This window comes from Orcinus orca, chromosome 4 (genome assembly GCF_937001465.1).
Source record: "Orcinus orca chromosome 4, mOrcOrc1.1, whole genome shotgun sequence".
Lineage (NCBI taxonomy): Eukaryota > Metazoa > Chordata > Mammalia > Artiodactyla > Delphinidae > Orcinus > Orcinus orca.
Genome location: NC_064562.1, coordinates 135,560,049 through 135,580,760, shown reverse-complemented (window position 1 = coordinate 135,580,760; position 20,712 = coordinate 135,560,049). Strand labels below are relative to the sequence as shown.

Sequence of the window (20,712 nt, the reverse complement as noted above, 5' to 3'; positions counted from 1 at the left end):
AAGATGGAATAAATATATCAAGCTAGAAGTGAAGAAATTAGTATATGTGCTGCCGAAGCGAGCACTAGAAGTGAAGAAATTAATATATCAAATTAGAAGAGGAACATCCATCTAGAGAAGACAGAAGGAAAAATATGTATAACATATGTAAAGCACCTGATGCAAAATCTGGAATATAGAAGTTGTACAACAAATGTAAGCTCCCCTTCCCTGTCTTTATATAAACCAATGTGCTAGTTCTCAAACTTCAGCTTGCATTAGAATCACCGGGAGGGCTTATTAAAATATGGAGAGCTAGGCTCCACCTCCAGAGTTACTGATTGAGGTCTGGGAAGGCCTGATTACTAACAAGTTCCAAGGAGGCCTTGGTGCAGGTGGTTTAGGAACTATAGTTTTCAGAAATACTAATCCAATGAAACTAATGGTCTGGGAGTCCAGTAACTTTTCCAGTTTTATCAGAAATGAATACACCTACTCCCCAAAACTCCTGGGAGTCAAATATGCACTAAGGCAGCCAAAGCAGAAGATCAATGAGCTACCATGTAGGGAGAAGCAATTCACCAGGGGCCCTAAACAGCCCTACCTGTTCTTGCTGGATATGCCAAGAATGCAAGGCTCTGACCAGGCCATTTCTCAGGATTGTGCTGATAGTAGCAACCTTAAGGGATGAGGTAATGTCTCACCCTGGAAAAGAGCAGGCTTGCTTCCACTTATTATAAAAGTAGAATTTTTATTCTTAGGTAGAATCCCTAAGCTCAGTGTGCCTCTTCTGTAATGCATCCCACTATGTGTAAACATCCATCATGGGTCTTTTCTGACACCCCCATGGGACTCAGGGATAGGGGTACCAGGTTTAGCAAATAAAAATACAAATAAAAATAAGTTTGTCCTATGCAATATGTGGGGTGTACTTATACTAAAAAGTTATTTGTTGTTTATCTGAAACAATTGTAACTGTGCATCCTGTATTTTATCTGGCAATCCTACTTGGAGGGCACAGGGAACCAATGCAAACATTTTTGACTCTGGCTAGCGCTTTTGCTGTGAGTAATAAAGTCTTCTGTCTCTTACCAGGTTTCTTATATCTTCTGGCAGCACTCAGGAAACTGTGGCAGGATAATTTCTCAGCTTGTAAGTAGGATAAAATCTCAAATTCTTCACAATTCTGAACAAACCACAGCACTGAAACTAACCTAAATGAGGCCCTAAATCACATGAAGCCACCTCCTTAGCTTCACTAATACTTTGTACTACCACCTGACCTATCAGAACAGGCACTGGGTTTGTACTCACTGGCTTCCTGAGCAATAATTAACAAAGAAACCAAAGTTTCTTTAAACAATATTCTCCACACATGAGTTTTCGTACTTAGATTTACAAGATATCAACATCTTAAATAAACCTAAAAGATTAATGTAATCCCAATAAAAACCTCAAAGGGATTTCTTTTAACTAGAAAAACAGTTCTTTGGGAAAAGTTAACAGATGAAAATATTTAAACATTTTGTGAAATGAGTATGTATTAGGTATTAATTTTTCCTCTATATTTGAATAGATATTTGCAGAAAAATCTATTTACATCCTTGGCTGTATTAATGCACACACGCCATTAAAAATCCAGATGGTTTAGAGTTTTTCCTCTATATCTGAATAGATATTTGCAGAAAGATCTATTTACATTCTTGACTGTATTAATACACACACACCATAAAAAGTCCAGATGGTGTGTATTAATACACACACACCATAAAAAGCCCAGATGGTGTGTATTAATGCACATACACCACAAAAAAATCAAGATGGTTAGGAACAGAAAAAAATAAGAAAGTACAGGGGTCACGTGATTACTAGCAAAAAGAGTGTTCTCAAATTAGTACAAGAAATTACAAAAGGGAAAGGTTAACATATTTGAATACATGAGAATTAAAATCTGTTTAACATAAGAATAAAAAAATAAAAGAAACAAACTGCAAAATATTAGCACCAGGGATCAGAAAAGGGCGATAATCTATAAAGAGCTCTTAAAAATTGGTAAGAAATATACCAAGATCCCAATAAATGAATGTATGTAGAATACTAGCAGGCAATTCACAAATGAGGAAATAAAAATAGCCAATAAATATTTGAAAAAAAGTATTAAACTCAAAATAAATGCAAAATAAAGCAAAGAGATACCACCTTTCGGTTATTATAAAACACTCAAAGGGTAGCAAAGGTGCAGTAAGACAGAGACTCTCCTAAAAAGCCACTGGGAATATAAAATGAAATAATCTTTCTAGGAAGTAGTTTGGGAATGCACATAAAAAGCTCAGTTTTTAACACAGTCATACAACCTTTTAAGGAAGCTATTTAAAGGAAATACCCAGAAATCCTGGGAAAAGCTTTGATGTATAATGAAAGATTTAGAAACAATTTACGTATTTAATGTAAGGGCAGGCTAAGTAAAGCACAATATACCTTTTTGATGGGTGCATTATCATTTGTTTAAAAGGAGCTTTATCAGTCCACAGCTTGCAGACGCCAGCCTCCTGACCCAGCAAAAACAAGCTGCCCAAGGGCTGCAGCCAACGAAGAACCCACAGCCTCCCCAGTCTCCTCCCTTCTCTCCTCTGTTCTCTCCTCTCCTCTGTTCTCCAGACTTGCCTACGGTTTGCTACAGTTTGCTTGTCTTGAACTGCAATTCTTTGCTATTCCCAAAAAAACTCATTTTGCTGGTAAAAACAAACCAAAAAACGGGCTCTTTTGTTTTTTTTAAGGGCAACATTACATACCTGCAGGATTTTTAAATGTAAATACAGGATGATTTAAAGTATAAGAAAAATACACTAAAAATACTGGAAAGAAATGTAACAAATTCAGTGTAATAGGGCTATAATTATTTTTCTTTATTTCTTAATAGTTTTCTCTATTTTTAAAATAAGCTTTATAAACTTTAGAAGGGAAGAGATGGGGATGGAAAAAGTCATACTATCATTTTAAACAGATGTAATTCAGTAAGAAGCTTTGGCAACTTTTTAAAAAGCAGATATAATCATTTCTTAAGGTTTAGGTACTCTTCCTGCAGTTGTGAAGGCCTACAAAAGAAGTTTTGTAGAATAAATGGTGATTAGTAATGGTGTTTTCTAGGAATGACATATTGGAAGTGGAGGGCTGTGGTGAGAGAGAAGGGAGTGTAGTGCTTTACAAAATGTTATTTGGGGGCCAGTAATTTATATTTGTTTCACTGTTGACGTACCCAGCATGGGCTTAGAAACATATCAAAAAATAATGTTTTTTTCCAGCAACCACACCATCATCAGATGATGTATACAATGTGATTACTTAAATACAAAATCTGTATTTATTCATTGAGGTATACCCAGCACAATCACATTCAGTCTTTATTTTAGACATTCTTATTCCATTCTTAACGGTAGAATTTCCTCTATAATTATCTAGTAATTTTCATCTGAACTTGAGACTATTACCATTCCTAAATTTCACTTACCTCTTAGTTCTGGTATCATGAGTTTCTAAGAAATGTCTTTGCGCCTCATGTTTAGAATGATGATCAGCAGCTAATGCAATATCAACAGTAATAAGTCCTAAGTTGGCTGACCCAGCTTCAAGCCAGTAGGCCCTCCGTAGTACTGCAGGCTGAAGCCCAACTCTGGAATTATTCAATTGTTCAATGTACTGTCTCACTTGAAAATCCTGAATTGCAGCACTTATTCCTTCCCCAACCGACTGATTGTGGAGATTACAGTTTGCAACCCGAATTGCACCCATCTAAAGTTGAGTGAAGAAAATGAAACAAAACTGTAGTTTCTGTATTTTTAAGCAACTTACAGTAAACTATAGAATAAGTAATTATTTCAAATTGCATGAAATATAGAGGAAGAAAAGAAAGGGAAAGGAAAAAAGAGAAAGGGGAAATAGAAAAGATAAATGCAACAGAATAAAAATAAACATTCAATTTAAAAAAGAGGATAAAAGGAAAAGAACATAATTCCAAAGGAAAATGAGAGATGGAGGAAAGAAAAGTTAGAAGAGTAGTAAGTAATGAAATCACAGAATCTTAACAAGGCTTGATTTTAAACAGTAACCAGTAAGCAGCAGTGGCAAACAAATATTTCCAGGAGCCAGACAGGAAATATAAATGAATAAAACCTAAAGGAATTCAAAATTAAATCTTTTAAAAACATTACTAATTTATGTTCCTGCCATATAAGCACGCTACCAGTTTATATCCCTGCCATAAAGCAAGGTTATAATAATTCAGTGAGAGTAAAAAAGTAGTGAAAGTGTGCCTTTAAAAATTAAGACTGGAAGAGAACACAGATGGTATAAAATAGAAAGTTATCTCCTAGAATTCTGTACTGTTCTGCGAGATGGCAAACTATAAATATGTGTTTTATTTCAAGAAATGGAGGTTTGGTTTGGCAAAAAGGAAAAAGAATTACACTGGCCAAGAAATAGACAAATGTGTACCTTTATATTTGTAGCACAGCCATGCTCCACAATATAAATATCAGCTCCATCTACTGCTAAACGAGTCATAGTATACTTCAAATCATCTGAAGTTGGACAAGGCCCAGGAATACAACTCAACTAAAATGAAATGGATTGAACATTTAATTCTTCACCATCAATTCATAATTTTGATACATAAATCTGCTTATTTAAATAAACACAAGTCTTGTTACATGTGTATTTTAAAATATCAATTAAATTTAACTTTTTTATAATGATAAATTATATATTTATAATTAGATAATTTATAATGATAAACAAAATAATCAGCAATTAAAGTCTTGCCAATTAGAAAATAAGCAACCATGTGTCACTTTCATTCAAAAGTGCATGTGGCAATATTATACTGACAGAATACATATAAAACTTGTTATTGAAACTCAAAAAGAACAGCCAAAGGAAACTGATAAACAACTTCACAGGTTTATAAGGACTGTATAGGAGTTTAAAGTTGTAAGTTTTTCTTAAGAGTATTTCATATTCCATTCACATGCACATTTTTACACACATCCACAAATATATGAACTGTAAATGTTATGATGATATCTAGGAAAATCCACACAAATTTATTTTTGTTTTACTCCTAAAACATAGATTTGGTCATGATTAGGTTGGAAGATAACATACATATCCCCAACTTCAATGAACTTCTTTGGGAAATGGCAGCCCTGAATAAATTACCAGCCCAACAGCTTGTACTCTGCTCATCAGTGGCAGAGCCAGGACTAGAAGGCAGGTGTCTTGTATGATAGTCAGTGCTCTATACTAATATATTTCCTCCACACGAAATAGACCTTAAAAAAAATCTGACCTAAAATGACAGAAAGAATATCAGTGGATGTGTGGAATAGTGTCTGACTGCGAAGGGTCACAAAGGAATTTCCTAAGGTGATAGAAATGTTCTAGATCTTCATTGGTAGTAAGGGTTACACCAGTATATATAACTTTTATCAAAACTCAAACTTAAAAAGGGTGAATTTATTGTATGTAAATTATGCCTCAATGAAGTTGATTTTTTAAAATTATAATACAACTTAAAAGCTCTGAGTATTAGTAGGAAAAAAAAAAAAAGAGGGAGGAGATACCTACAAGTATGTACAAATTATTGGTAAGAAACTAATGACTAAGGAACCAATTCCCTGGAGCCTGGCATTGTGTTTATAACAAGAAAATAAATAATTTTATCACCAATTACAGCTGTTTCCTTTATTGATGGTAAATTAGCACAGGTTACAGATTTTCTTGGACATAAAATTAAAAGCAGAATGAATTACTTCCAACTCACAGTAATATAATAGCAAACATACAGTTTGTATAACAAAAGAAAAAAGAATGGAAAGACACATAGAAAAGAAACTAGAAAGAAAAACTAAACTGTTAGCAATGGCTATCTCTATGTTGTAGAATTAGGGTAAGTTATTTTTCTGTTTTGAAACTACAATGTTTTCCAGGTTTTCTCAAAGGAGCATACTTAAAAAATGTTCCCCACCCTAAATGCATAAGGAACAATGCTTACTACAAAATAACACTCTGCATCTCTCTGCCCCGTACATGATTTTAGGAATTACTATCTACTTTTTACAACCCTCTTGAAGGTACTGTAATGACCCTTAGTCGCGGTAGTGCAATGCGGTAGAAAGAGTGTAAGATCTGGAGTCAGGAAACTTGGCAAATGCCCAACATTGCTAATCATGTTAAAGGAGAATATGTATGTTCCAGAAGGGTCTGCAAACAATGCCATGTAAGGAATTTAACCTTCTTCCTCCAATTTCTAAACCTTCTACATAAACACACATCCATATCCCAAAGAGTTAGTATAATAATGCAGTAAGAGATAAGACATAATTTTATAATATCTCCATTTATTTGTGAATGTATGTTTTAATAATTACCTCATATTTTAAATATTTACAACTAAATAACAAGTGGCTATAAATGTTCAAAATAATTTTAGTAATTGAAAAAACTGAACTTTGGTGTTTACTTGATGCTATGTACAGTTGATTTAAAGCTGATATCTCTTTCACTTCAAAAAAAGCCATAAATGTTTATAATACTGCTAACATATCTGTTAACATACCTTGGATTCACAGAACCGACGATCAATGCCATGCTGACATACTATTACTGATTTTGGTCTTTCCAGTTCATACTCCCGACATACGACATGAAAAACAAATGTCTGTCCCCACTCCAAGAGACAAGCCAGCTGTAAATAAGCCATGACAGGTTGACAACACTGTTAGCACTCTAAACAACTGTTCAGTTTAAAATCTTATCAAGAATATTAATACAGCTTGAAAGAATCCAAAGAGTGCCTTATACCTGCTACATAATCTAGTTGTTAACCAACATCATTTTTCTACCTTGACATCATTTATAAGCTTGTGTTACTTTTCATTTGTGAATGACAAAATGCATTGCCAAAATGAAAACTCATTTCAACTGAAAAATTCAACTTCAGCAACCTCTAAAGCAAGTATTTTTTTTCAAGGTTATATCTTTCTTCTTATATGATTAATCGGAATCCTCTGCAGAGAAAAGCACCTAAAATTCTCTACCTAATAATAAACCAAGCTTTGAAGTGAAATTTATATCTATTAAGCTACAATTTTAGAAAATCAGGTATTCTGAAGATTGAAGAACTTTTATGAATAGAAGTTTAAGTAAGTATATATCAATTTTTCATCAAATATTGAGTTTAAGAGAAAACCTTAATTTTATAATTGGTTAGTTTACAATAAACACTGAGACGGGTATACACGGTATTATCCGCCCCCCCCCAAAAAAAGTACATATCTTGAACTCTCAGAAAACATGAATTTCACTTTTAAAACATACAAAGAATGGAATAAACACTAAAAGCACGTATGGATTCATGAACCTTGCAGGAAACAGTGATGCCATGATTCTAGTGCAGAAGAAAGAGAAATGTTTCATCTTCTAATAAGGGCAACATATATGAGAGTCTAGCAATCTTTAGATTAAAGGAATTGTGTCCAATCTGGGAGGGTCAGCACAGCTTCACTGCATGCTTGCTGGGAACAAACTGTTTTGTTATATGCTTCACTTTTTACTTGTATATTTAGAGACAGAAAATGGCAGATAAAAAGACAGTTATGAGGTTACTGAGCAATGAATATTTGTTTTCACCATTATATATTTCTTTCCATTCATTTTTATATAAAATATCCCTTTTCAATTCCATTCATTTTCCTACTATTTCTAGAATCTTAATTTTTGCTGCCCTCCAACAATTTCCTTCAGATACACAAGGTATCTAGTCTTTATTCACCTGCTTGTTGCCACTACTTACCTCTAAATTACACGTATTTCACACTCATTCTGTAATTCTTTATTAAAAACTGAGTATGTACCTTTCTACCACATTCCAATCTTTTGAAACACCAATTATGAAACGCACATTATAAATACAGGCATACCTCAGAGATACTGTGGGTTTGGTTCCAGACCACCACAATAAATTTGCAATATAGTGACTATCACAATAAAGCAAGTCACAAATACTTGGTTTCCCAGTGCATGTAGAAGTTATATTTACAAGTAACTAGTAGTCTATCAAGTGCACAATAACATTATGCCTAAAAAAACAACATACATACCTTAATTAAAAGATACTTTATTGCTAAAAAATGCTAACCTGAGCTTTCAATGATTTATAATCTTTTTGCAATAGTAACTAACATCAAAGATCACTAATCACAGATTACCATAACAGATGTAATAATAATGAAAAAGTGTAAAATATTGCAATAATTACCAAAATGTGACACAGACACATAAATTGAGCAAATGCTGTCAGAAAAATGGTGCTGATAGACCTGCTTGACGCAGCATTGCCAGAAACCTTCAATTTGTTAAAAAAAAAAAAAAAAAAGAAAGAAAGCAAAATCTGTGAAGCACAATAAAATGAGGTATGCCTGTAAATGGCTCAACAGGTGAAATATTACAGTAATACAGACATTTGGCTAAATTTCAATGGTCCATTTCTAGAACTAAATACAGTCAGCCCTCTGTATCCTTAGGCTTCACATCTGCAGTTGGTTGAATCCACGGTTGGTTGAACCTGTGGATGCAGAACCTGTGGATAGGGAGGGCTGACTATAACCCTTTAGGCATCTGAGACTCCTCAAGACTAAGTGGGACAGTGAGGGGGAAGGAGAATTTATCCAAAAGGATCACAACTAGCACTCCAGACCAGATTTTCTTACCAATAAATTCATTTTTATTTTTCTAAACCAGTATCCATATCACTAAGTGGAGGTTCAAACGATTTTATCTTGTTTTGGGACATCACAAGTAAAGAATGATGCTACCTTAATAGTATAAATGCTGTTTTCAAATCCTACTTAAGAAATATACAAGGTAAAGTTCTTAGAAAAGTATTCTGTGTACTGGGAAAACAAGATTGTTCCAACAGTGGAGAGCCAAGTAATGTAATTTTAATAATATATAATTTGATTTCCAGAAATTTCTCATCCTGAGTTTTTCTCAAAGAAAGTCTTGAATTCTTGAAAGTATTACACAGAACTATAAAACATCACACCCGTCAATTTTAGGTGGCCCAGAAAAGTGAAACTTGTCTCTGACTCATATAATACTAAGAAAATTCTGAATGGCAAGTGGAAATAAAATGAACATTCAAATGGGCATATAACCTATTCTTGGGGAGGTGAGTGAGTAAAGGAAAAAAAAAAAAGTCAGGAGATAGCACTCTGAGAACTGAGAACATACCTGTGGTGCTGTGACCTTAGCTGTAAGGCTTCCAGCCTGCACATCAATTAGCCATGCATATTCTAAGGAATCACTTCCCAAAGTAAGACCTTCTGCTGAGAACATAGCATGTGCTCTCAGCTGGAGACCTGACAAATTGATGTGACCTTCCCTGAGCACTTCATCCACAGGGGGTCGCTGCTGAAAACAATAATAATAAGACTGTAAGAAGCATAAGAAAAATCAGCATTATAATTGCTAGCTGCTTTTTCCCCCAGTGACAAAAGGTAAAAACATGCTATTTGGAAAACATGACTTTGGGATCCACAAGCTCCTAACACAACCTTGTACCCATAAAAGTAGTCTGTGTTAAGCTTCTTTAGTGACATTATCCATAAGAGCCCAACTGCAAAGCGAGACAGCAAAGTCCTAAAAAAAAAATGCAGATCTCTGATTGGTAACTGCCTCAATGAATAAAAAGAAACAAGTATTATAACTGAGAGGGAATGTAAGAGGCCAATCTTTTGTGACAAGGCAGGAATCATGAGATCGAAGTATCAAAAAGAAGAAAATAACATGGAAGAACAAAGACCATTAAGACCATAAAACAAGGAACTAGCAAAGAAAGCCATCTTTCATAAAGATTTTGAGAATTATGTAAATATTAAAAGGATAGATCCATCTTACAAGAATAATTATATATTCACAACTAAAAAGCAGCAACATTTCAAAGAGAAAATTTCTAAGACTTACTCAGAAAGCTAAAGCATATGTCCTAAAATAGGGTATTCCGTGCAACACTGGTTTCACAGATGGTTATTAGAAATACAGAATAAAGTAAGTTTGGTAATGCCCTACCCATCAGTCACCAATTTCTATAGAAACTACCTCCCAATCTCTCACAAATGCACTGAGTTTCTTCCAGCTTCACTGCTATCATCCTGGTCCAAATAATACAACCTCTTGCCAGGATCTCCCAAGCCTTAACTTTTACATATCTCTGGTCCACACTCTACAAAACCACCACAGAGATCTTTTAAAATCAAGTTTTATCATGTTTTTATCTTAAGACTATTACATGCTACCAAAGTACCTCATTCCTCTCCTTGCAGCACTTTTTACACTTGAAATTATTTATCTTAATTTTACCATGACAGTCTTTTTCGTGTGTGTGTGTGCAGGCCATCTTACGGGGTTAATGTTCCTTGTTTCAACACAAATTTTGGGAACTGCGTTCATAAAAAAGTGTTTTTAAGAATAGAGTTAAGTTGAATTCATAAAGAATTCTTAAAAGTTCATTTCAAATTGTGAGTGTAACAATAGCTCTAGAAACTCTTCTGACACATTTTTTAATTTTATTTTCGTCTAAGCTGTGTGACAGTATATATAATCACTTAACTTCTCCAGGCCTCAGTTCCCTTCTGTTTTATCTGATGCAGCTGGAGAAGATGGTCAATAAAGATCACTTCTGGCACTGAGATTCAATAATTCTCAGGATAAAGCTTTTGATAGCTTTTTCTGAGCTCAAAAATACATGTGGATCTTGGCTTGGAAGAATCAATATTGTTAAAATGTCCACACTACCCAAAGCAATCTACAGACTCAATGCAATCCCTATCAAAATTCCAATGGCATCTTTCAAAGAAATAGAACAAATAATCCTAGAATTCGTATAGAACCACAAAAACCCCAAATACCCAAAGTAATCTTGAAAAAGACAAAAGAAAACTGGAGGTATCATGCTCCTTTATCTCAAACTCTATCACATAGCTGTAATAATCAAAACAGTATGGTATTAGCATAAAAACAGACACATAAGTCAATGGAACAGAAGAGAGAGCCCAGAAATAAACACACATATATTATGGTCAATTAATTTACAGCAAAGGATCCAAGAATATACAATGAGGAAAGGAGAGTCTCTTCAATAAACAGTGCTGGGAAAACTCAGTAACACATACTAAAAGAATGAAACTCAATCACTATCTTATACCATATACAAAAATCAACTCAAAATTAATTAGAGACTTGAATGTAAGACCTGAAACCATAAAACTCCTAGAAGAAAATATCAGAAGTAGACTCTCTGACATGGGCTTGGTGATTATTTTTTGAATCTAACACCAAAGGCAAAGCAACAAAAGCAAAAATAAACAAGTGGGACTACATCAAACTAAAAAGCTTCTTTGTAGCAAAGGAAACTATCAACAAAATGAAAAGGCAACCTGCAGAAGAAAAGAAAATATTTGCAGGGCTTCCCTTGTGGCACAGTGGTTGAGAAGCTGCCTGCCAATGCAGGGGACACGGGTTCGAGCCCTGGTCTGGGAAGATCCCACATGCTGCGGAGTAACTAGGCCTGTGAGCCACAACTACTGAGCCTGCACGTCTGGAGCCTGTGCTCCGCAACAAGAGAGGCCGCAATAGTGAGAGGCCCACGCACTGCGATGAAGAGTGGCCCCTGCTCGCCGCAACTAGAGAAAGCCCTCACACAGAAACGAAGACCCAACACAGCCAAAAATAAGTAAATAAATAAATAAATTTATTTAAAAAAAAGAAAATATTTGCAAATCATAAATCTGATACACGTCTAATACCCAAAATATATAAAGAATTCCCACAACTCAATAGCAAAAAAACAAACAATCCAATTTAAGAAATGGGCAGACGATCTGAATAGCTATTTCTCCAAAGAGGACATGCAGAAGGTCAACAGACACATGAAAAGATGCTCAACGTCACTAAACATCAGGAAAATGCAAATCAAAACCATAGTGAGATATCACTTCACACCTGTCAGAATGGCTTTCATCAAAAAGAACACAAATAACAAATGTTGGCAAGGATATGGAGAAAAGGGAACCCTTGTGCACTGTTGGTGGGAATGTAAATTGGTGCATCCACTATGGAGAATAATGGTGGTTTCTCAAAAAATTAAAAATAGAACTGCCATATGATTCAGCAATTCCACTTCTGGGTAGTTATCCGAAGGAAACACTAATTCAAAGAGATACATGCATTGCCACGTTCACTGCAGTATTATTTACAAAAGCCAAGATACAGAAAAAACCTGTCTATCAATGGATGAATGGATAAAGAAATTATGGTGAATATATATATATACATACATATATATGTGTATATATATATACACACACACATACAGTGGAATATCAGTCATAAAGAAATTATGGTGAATATATATACACATATATATATATGTGCATATATATATATACACACACATACAGTGGAATATCAGTCATAAATTATAGTGAATATATATGTGTGTGTATATATATACACACACACATATACAGTGGAATATTAGTCATAAAGAAATTATGGTGAATATATATATACACATATATATGTGTGTATATACACACACACACACACACACACACACACACACACATACAGTGGAATATCAGTCATAAAAAAAGAAGGAAATCTTGCCATTTGCAAGAACATAAATGGACCTCGAGGGCAATATGCTAAGTGAAATAAGTAAGACAGAGAAAGACAAGTACCACATGATCCCTCTTACATGTGGAATCTAAAAAAAGCTCATAGAATACAGAAAACAGATTGGTGGTTGCCAGAGGTGAGAGTAGGGGGTGGGGGAAATGGGTGAAAGGGGTCAAAAGGCAAAAGAAAATAAAGTGCATTTGGCCTTAAAGTTGGGGGGGAGGGGTTCATGCAGACGAGACAGCGGGTATTGAGGGCATGATGCCTTTATCCGTCACTACCACCCAGCTTGTCTATTTTTATTATTTTTAGCCACATAGGTTATCACAGGGACCATCCAAATGTATTTTCCAAGAATGTTCAGGGCCCACATATGCATCTGCTGTTAGTATATTAGAGTACCATCAGAAAGTCAGCTATTTATGACTTTTGAATGCCACTGTACCTACACAGACACTTAGGTGAGTTTATCTCAAAGACAATGTCTATTTCTCAAAGACAATGAAGTCCACTCTTTGGAAAATACTAGAAAATGAAGGTTGATTTCTTGGTACTTCAAACCCAACATGCCCAGAAACGCATCATCTTCCCCTATAAACCAGTTCCTCCTCCCATATTCTTTATCTCCCACTGGCTAAGTTAATTGCCCAAGGCAAAAACCAGGCATCATCCTGGATTCTATCCTCTCTCTCACCACCCACTGCCAAAAAAACAAAAACAAACATGTGGATCTTGGCTTGTCCTAAAGGTAAAGCCTACCTAGTCACCAATAAAGATTATATTCTAAATTTTATTACGGCTTGCATCGTTTAGTGGGTTGAATTGTGTCCCCTATGAAGACACGTTCAATTCCTAAGCTCAGGTACCTGTGAATGTGATCTTATTTGGAAATAGGGTCTTGACGAATGTAATCAAGTTAAAATTACACTGGATTACAGTGGGCCCTAATCCAAGGAACAGTGTCCTTGTAAGGGGAAAACTTAGACACACAGACTCATGGAGAGAATGCCACGTGAAGACAGAGGCAGAGATTTGAGTGATACAACTACAAAACAAGGAATGCCAAGGATTGTTAGCGATCACCAAAAGCTAGGAAAAGACAAGGAAGGATCCTCTCCTACGGCCTTGAAAGAGAGCATGGCCCTGCCAAACACACCAATTTCAGACTTCCAGGCTCCAAAACTGTGAAAGAATAAGTTTCTGTTGTTCTAAGCCACCCAGTGTGGGGTACCTTGCATTGGCAGCCCTAGAAAACTAATATACATCAAAAGATGATCAAGTAAAAAGTGTGTGGCTTCATAAGTCAGACACAATAATAGACCCATCACATTAGATCCTTAACCTTGAAGTTCTGCACTAAGACTAATGCTACCAGAAATAAGCAGCTACAGGTGAGTGACCCAGAACTGAGTCTTGAGGGCAGTCACAGTGTGAAGCTTCCCACCATGAAAGAGTATTAGATAGTATAAAGACAAAAGAAGAAAATATTTCTTAGGAATGCTAGCACTACAAAATGTAAGCAAATTAAGTAGATAAGCAAATTCCAAGAAAATATGTATAGACTATGCTTGTCTTCGGGGTGAATTATGAAGTGTTAACCATCCAGGAAACAAAACATCACTAATACTTCTACTACTGCCTTGATATCTCCATTCCCTGAATTCCTTTTCTTATCACCAAATAAATCACACTTTACATTTCAGTCTCTGTACAAGTTTGCCAGTAATACTATAATTAGGGTTAATATGAATTTTCATAATAAACTCAATAAAACATTTTTTATATCTACTGAAGTCTTTTGAGAATGCAGTGATTAAAATAGAAGTTGAAGTATCACCAGGTACTCATAAGCAACCAGAGATGCTCACCTAAGATTCTCAGAACTCAGTCATAAGAAGATATTTCCCTTTTATCTTTACTAATTTCCTCAACAGACTGAAAAAAGGAGATGGGCTCCCTCTCCATACACTTGCCTCCCAAAATAAAAAAACAACCAATTCTAATGACCCACTAATTAGAGAGAGGACAAGAGTTATTTTTAAGGTTTCATGTGACAAGTTAAAAGTGTTAACACAAGTGAGATCTTTGTGATGATAGAATAGTTCTGTATCTTGATTTTGGTGGCAGTTACACAAATCTACACGTGATAAGATGACACAGAACGATGCACACATATTGTGCCAATGTCAATCTCCTGGTTTTGATACTATACCATAATTATGTAAAAGATCAACATGGAGGAAACACAGAAACTCTCTGTACTACCTTTGTAACCTCCTATAAATCTATAATTCGTTTGAAATAAAAGTTTTTAAAAAAGAAATATTCTGTGGCAAAAACTATCATACATTAAGTGTTACGTTTTAGCTACTACAATAGAAGAATATAGTCAGTTATGGCAAAAGAGTGAAAAGGGGTATGCTCTTTTAAATAAGATGATCAGTTACTACATAGACTCCATAGTGAGTTATCATTCATTGATGATGCACTGTCAGATTCTTCCTCCTGTTTATAATTTTACTTTGCTTTGTACTAAAAAACATCATAGTTCTAAAACATACAACTTGACTAAAAGTAGGAAAGAGCCTTAAAGTAGTGGTAGATGCCAAGAGAAGCCATTGGCATTAAAAAAGAATAATAATAAAGTAATAATCTACCCAGGAATGTAAAATATTCCCATTTGATGAATGTCACCAGTTCACTTCCAAAAGAGCCTCAGGAATATCTTGAAGGAATTAACAAAGTATCTGGTAGGTACATTAGATGAAAAGAATAAATCATTGGCCATGTAGGTACGCATGTTTTCAAGATTTATGGTACTGGTTAATATTAATACTTAGGTTGTGATTTTCAACACTATCTACCAACATTGTATACAATTAGTTTTTCCCTTCCATAAACATATGAGAAAGTTAGAAAGTATTTCTTTCCATTTCTAAAAACAATAGATATTAAATATAATTGTTTGGGATCATATAAATAAGGAAATAAGCAGAGGAAAAAAAAGAAGAAGTCAGATTCTTGAAACAATTCTCATATATACACACAATACAAAACTGCTTAGTACAGTTAAATTAAAGGTCCCTAATTTTAAGAGCTATATATTCCATGCTCTGAAGTTAACACATTGTTTTGACCCCAAAAATAGTAATAATAAATCTCTAAGTCTTTACCATAACTCAGTTTCACATTACCTGATAGTTATCACTGACAAACACATTCAGGGGTGACAGGACAAGTTGCAGCATGGTCTCCCTAAATCCTTTTTTCATTTCAAAACATAGTCTTTCCAAAAAAGCTGTAGGACACTCAGGGCCATCAGTAGTTCCATGCTAAAGTCAAGCAAAACACCATAATCAAGATACAGATAAAGACCAAGGAAGTATAGGAAAATAAAAATTACATTTATACAATTAAAAGACTGATAATTTACAAGGAGAAACAGTGCTTACTGACAAAAAAAAGTATTCTGTCCCCAGAAAAAGACATTAGGTTCACTAAGCACCAGAGGTGATTCCTTTCCCGTGCAACCCTAGGAACATGACATGGACCCAGTATGCAGCACAATGCTCTAGGGCCACACCCTCCCTATCTGGCCTGGCTCCAATGGCCATGGGTTCTTTGGACAAAATAATCTGATTTCAAGTCAGCCCCAAGAGGGCCCAGGGTCATCCTTTAGAGTAAACCAGGATACTGTGCTGAATCCAAACCTCTGACACAACTCAACCTCCAGGCTCAAGTCTGAATCTTGATTTTGTAATAGGTCTAACATCCCAGACTGGTCTGGAGTTAGAGATAAAGGCTAAAAAAATATGAAGTCCTAGGACATCCATCAGGCTAACTATAAACCTAGCAACTCAACAGCATGGCAAAATGTTCTAAACTTATATAGAACAGCAAAGAAGGAACTAAAGTGAAAGAAGAAAAACAGAACGGAAAATTATCAGTGATCGGGTAATTATACTATGAAGAAAATAATAAACTAGCTTTATAAAGATAAAAAGATAAATTCAGAAGTGTTTTTGAATGTGAATTTTTTATGTAAGTGTGTGCACACACACACACAGTTTCCTATGCTGAGTGGATTTCATAATAAACTCCAGACTATTTTGACACGTAAACACTTACAACAGGAAGACGCCCGTGAACTTTGTGCAAATTAACAAGTACAGTAATATCCCAAGGACGCAAGGTAAGCGGATGAATTGACTTGGCTGAACTTTCATTTTCTTTTTTGTCATTTTCCATTCCAACAGCAGTCCACCCAGAGCTGGATGATGTTGACAGTGACAGAACAGGACTTGAAATAACCTCTTCAAAATCCATATACATGTCATCTTCCCCAAAGTAGTTTTCCTACAAATATTAAGAATAAATTGCCATCAAAAGAGATACGTAACAATAACTTTTCACCTTGGAGCCTGAAATCTGTAAACTAAGCAATTCTTTAACCTCTTTTAAAGCATCAGTCTATTTCCTTTAAATGAAAATAAGATACATATATTTAAGGCACCCACTTAATACTTAACTACATATATTTAAGCAGCCACTTACTTGGTTGCTTAGCAAATAACTATTCCGTAGCAAAAAAAAAAAAACCCACAAAAAGTTACAGAAGTTTGTAGTAAAGCTTCATGATAACACCACCTCTAATTATAGCAAAAACTTGCAATTTAGATCCTAAAAGAAACCTATGAAGATTTGAAAGGTTCAGTTGTTTTCAATCTGTGCTTCTCAGAGTTCTGAGGTAATCCAGAGATATCCTTTGAGGGAAGCAGATCAATTCACTAAAAATCAATTTGGAAAAATCCAATTAGCTAAATCTATAATTTATATATTACAGTTGGAATATTTATCAGGAATGTTTTAACAGCTTTAATAAGAATGCCCCATTTTGGTAACTTGTGACAAAAACATTATAAATAGTTACCAAAACTTCCTTTCACACAGTTCATCCTGGTTTCTTAAGTATTCGAATTTCAGAAGTGTTTCAACAAATATCTGGTTTCTTTTGCATCAGAATTTAAATTTCTTTTTTAATTGAGATTCTTTTTTCTTCCTATTAATTCCAAATTTAAATTTAGCCTATTTGATCTGTCAGTAGTAATCAAAAACTTGTTAAAATATTCCAATTAACACTGTTGACTACATTTGCTCAATATTAAAACCAAGGTAGTATTTTGGTAAATTCTGCATTTTGGTTATTGACATATTTATTTTCTGGCTAGGGTTCTGGATATACAGCCAATTAATATCCTTTCACAGGAAAGGATATTGAAGGGCTTAAGGTCATTCAGTTAATTACTGGCAGGGCAAATATTAAAATCCCAAATATACTGACTTGCAGAACTGGGGCTTTTTCCTCTATTCTCTACTGTCATCTGCCTCTAAATAATACAGGTCCTACTTAGAACCTGCTTGATTTAATTGTGCTTATATAACTCCGAAGCACGGACAAATTCAAACACAAATAGAAAGGTAAATAAATATTGGTTTTTATCCTGAATTCCAACATTAAATTTGTAAAACTCAAAATAAATATCTAATTGATTTCAATCAACATTAAAAACCTAGAGTTATTTGGAGCAGTAGTTCTCCCTCAGATCATCTGAGAAGCCTTTTCAAAACATACATGCTGTCCCAGTCCTGGAGATGGGTTCATCAGGTTTATAGTGGCCATGGAGTCCAGAGACAAGTAGAAAATGGAAGTTCCTTTGGTGATTTTTACCTGCAAATGGCCTCCAGACCTAATCATCTCTGCCTTACCTCCCCTCCACACAACTTATCTAAGGAGTCAATGTATTCTATTGATGTTTATTAGCTTTCAACATACTAAGAGTTACCAACAAATCATTAGAAATGTTATTCTTATTTTAGCTAATTTTTAAAAACACTAGCTTAATAATTTCTTATTTTTAAAAGATTCCCTTGTAGTCTCTTACAATTTTTAACCCTAAAAAAAAAAAAGGTTCCTGTAGATTCCTACAATTAAAGGAAAAAGATTCTCTTGGGCATAATGTTCAATTTGCTACTAAACCAATCTCTGCTTAATTATCTGAAATAGAAATAACTCATATCAGATTCTTTAGGGATTACTGAATCTCCAACATAATAAAAGACATCTGCTAAGTTTTATTAAATGTGTCAATGACTGTTTTTAAAGAGTTATAAAACACTAGGAGTCTTTTATGCATTAACACATTTGTACCTGTTGAGTATTATCAACAAAATGTACTTTTTAAATCATAACTCTTTAAAAGCTAGCCTAATGTTAAATGTTTAATGTTGGTGTCTGATTTAAGTTTTGTGAGGATTTTTAATATGTGAGTTCCATCTGTAAGAGTTAATTTCTTAAGGATTCACTAAAAAATTACCAAAAGTTTGATTGAAGTATCTGGCAAGTAGTAATATATTATGGCAAACTTTTATGATATTTTAACATTAGTGAATGTATACAAATATTTACAAATACAAATAAAAATCCTATTTCCATTTTAAACAACCCTAGAAAAAACCATTGGCTTACAAAATTGGGAAAATGTATTCTTTTGTCAAGTTTTTAGCATGTATGACGTTAAGAATGATAAATTACATTTTCAGTTTACTTACGAGTCCTCTGTAATTTTAATTTCCCAGAAATATTTTATTACATGAGTATCAAGTAACCTAGTTTAAGTAACAGGAGACTGTCATTTTTTTCCCGAGCTAAAAATTAATACTTATCCAATCATACTCATTCCTCAAAATAAAAAAAGAAAAAGGAAAAAACAGGTATTATCAACAATAGTTAGAAGACAGCTAATAAAATCAGAAATGAACGAAAAAAAACCCCTACAAATACTCTGTTTCCAATATTGTTTTTTAAAATCAAAACCTGATAGCCAGGCTTCTCTTCAAGACCAATAAAACTATTTTTTAATATTTTTTATTTTTTACATAATTTTTAAAGGTTATAATCCATTTACAGTTATTACAAAATAATGGCTATATTCCCCATTAAAACTATTTTTTAATAAGAAAAACATATATGTCATATATACCCTTAATCCATGGTTACTATTTGCCACCACTGATATGCTACCACTATTTAGATTCAGATTTCTTTCTTCCATTAAGAATAAATGCAGGAAGATGGGAGAAGAGTAAGATGTGGAGATCACCTTCCTCCCCACAGATACATCAGAAATACATCTACACGTGGAACAACTCCTACAGAACACCCACTGAACACTGCCAGAAGACCTCAGACTTCCCAAAGGGCAAGAAACTCCCCACGTACCTGGGTAGGGCAAAAGAAAAAAGAATAAACAGAGACAAAAGAATAGGGACGGGACCTGCACCAGTGGGAGGGAGCTGTGAAGGAGGAAGGGTTTCCACACACTAGGAAGCCCCTTCGCGGGCGGAGACCGCGGGTGGCGGAGGGGGGAAGCTTCGGAGCCTCAGAGGAGAGCGCAGCCACAGGGGTGCGGAGGGCAAAGCGGAGAGATTCCCGCACAGAGGATCAGGGCCGACCAGCCCTCACCAGCCCGAGAGGCTTGTCTGCTCACCCACGGGGGCGGGTGGGGTCTGGGAGCTGAGGTTCGGGCTTCAAAGGTCAGACCCCAGGGAGAGGACTGGGGTTGGCGGCGTGAACACAGCCTGAAGGGGGCTAGTGCGCCATGGCTAGCCGGGAAGAATCCGGGAAAAAGTCTGGACCTGCCGAAGAGGCAAGAGACTTTTTCTTTCCTCTTTGTTTCCTGGTGCTCTAGGAGAGGGGATTAAGAGCGCTGCTTAAAGGAGCTCCAGAGACGGGCGCGAGCTGCGGCTAACAGCGCAGACCCCAGAGATGGGCATGAGACGCTAAGGCTGCTGCTCCCGCCACCAAGAAGCCTGTGTGCGAGCACAGGTCACCATCCACACCCCCGTCCCGGCAGCCTGTGCGGCCCACCACTGCCAGGGTCCCGTGATCCAGGGACAACTTCCCCAGGAGAACGCACGGCACCCTCAGGCTGGTGCAAC

At 35.3% G+C, this 20,712-nt stretch overlaps 1 protein-coding gene across 2 annotated transcripts in view; it reads right to left on the bottom strand.

Annotated features, from left to right (window-relative positions):
• The window catches only part of BLTP1 (bridge-like lipid transfer protein family member 1), a 210,715-nt gene that overhangs the window by 113,804 nt on the left and 76,199 nt on the right, over positions 1-20,712 (bottom strand). For both annotated transcript variants that reach the window (XM_033419363.2, XM_033419364.2), the window contains exons 21-26: positions 16,843-17,070; positions 15,909-16,046; positions 9,268-9,447; positions 6,593-6,721; positions 4,471-4,590; positions 3,488-3,768 (exon numbers count right to left, since the gene is read on the bottom strand). In XM_033419363.2, coding sequence (XP_033275254.1) covers positions 3,488-3,768; positions 4,471-4,590; positions 6,593-6,721; positions 9,268-9,447; positions 15,909-16,046; positions 16,843-17,070 — 1,076 coding nt within the window. The remainder of the gene's footprint in view (positions 1-3,487; positions 3,769-4,470; positions 4,591-6,592; positions 6,722-9,267; positions 9,448-15,908; positions 16,047-16,842; positions 17,071-20,712) is intronic.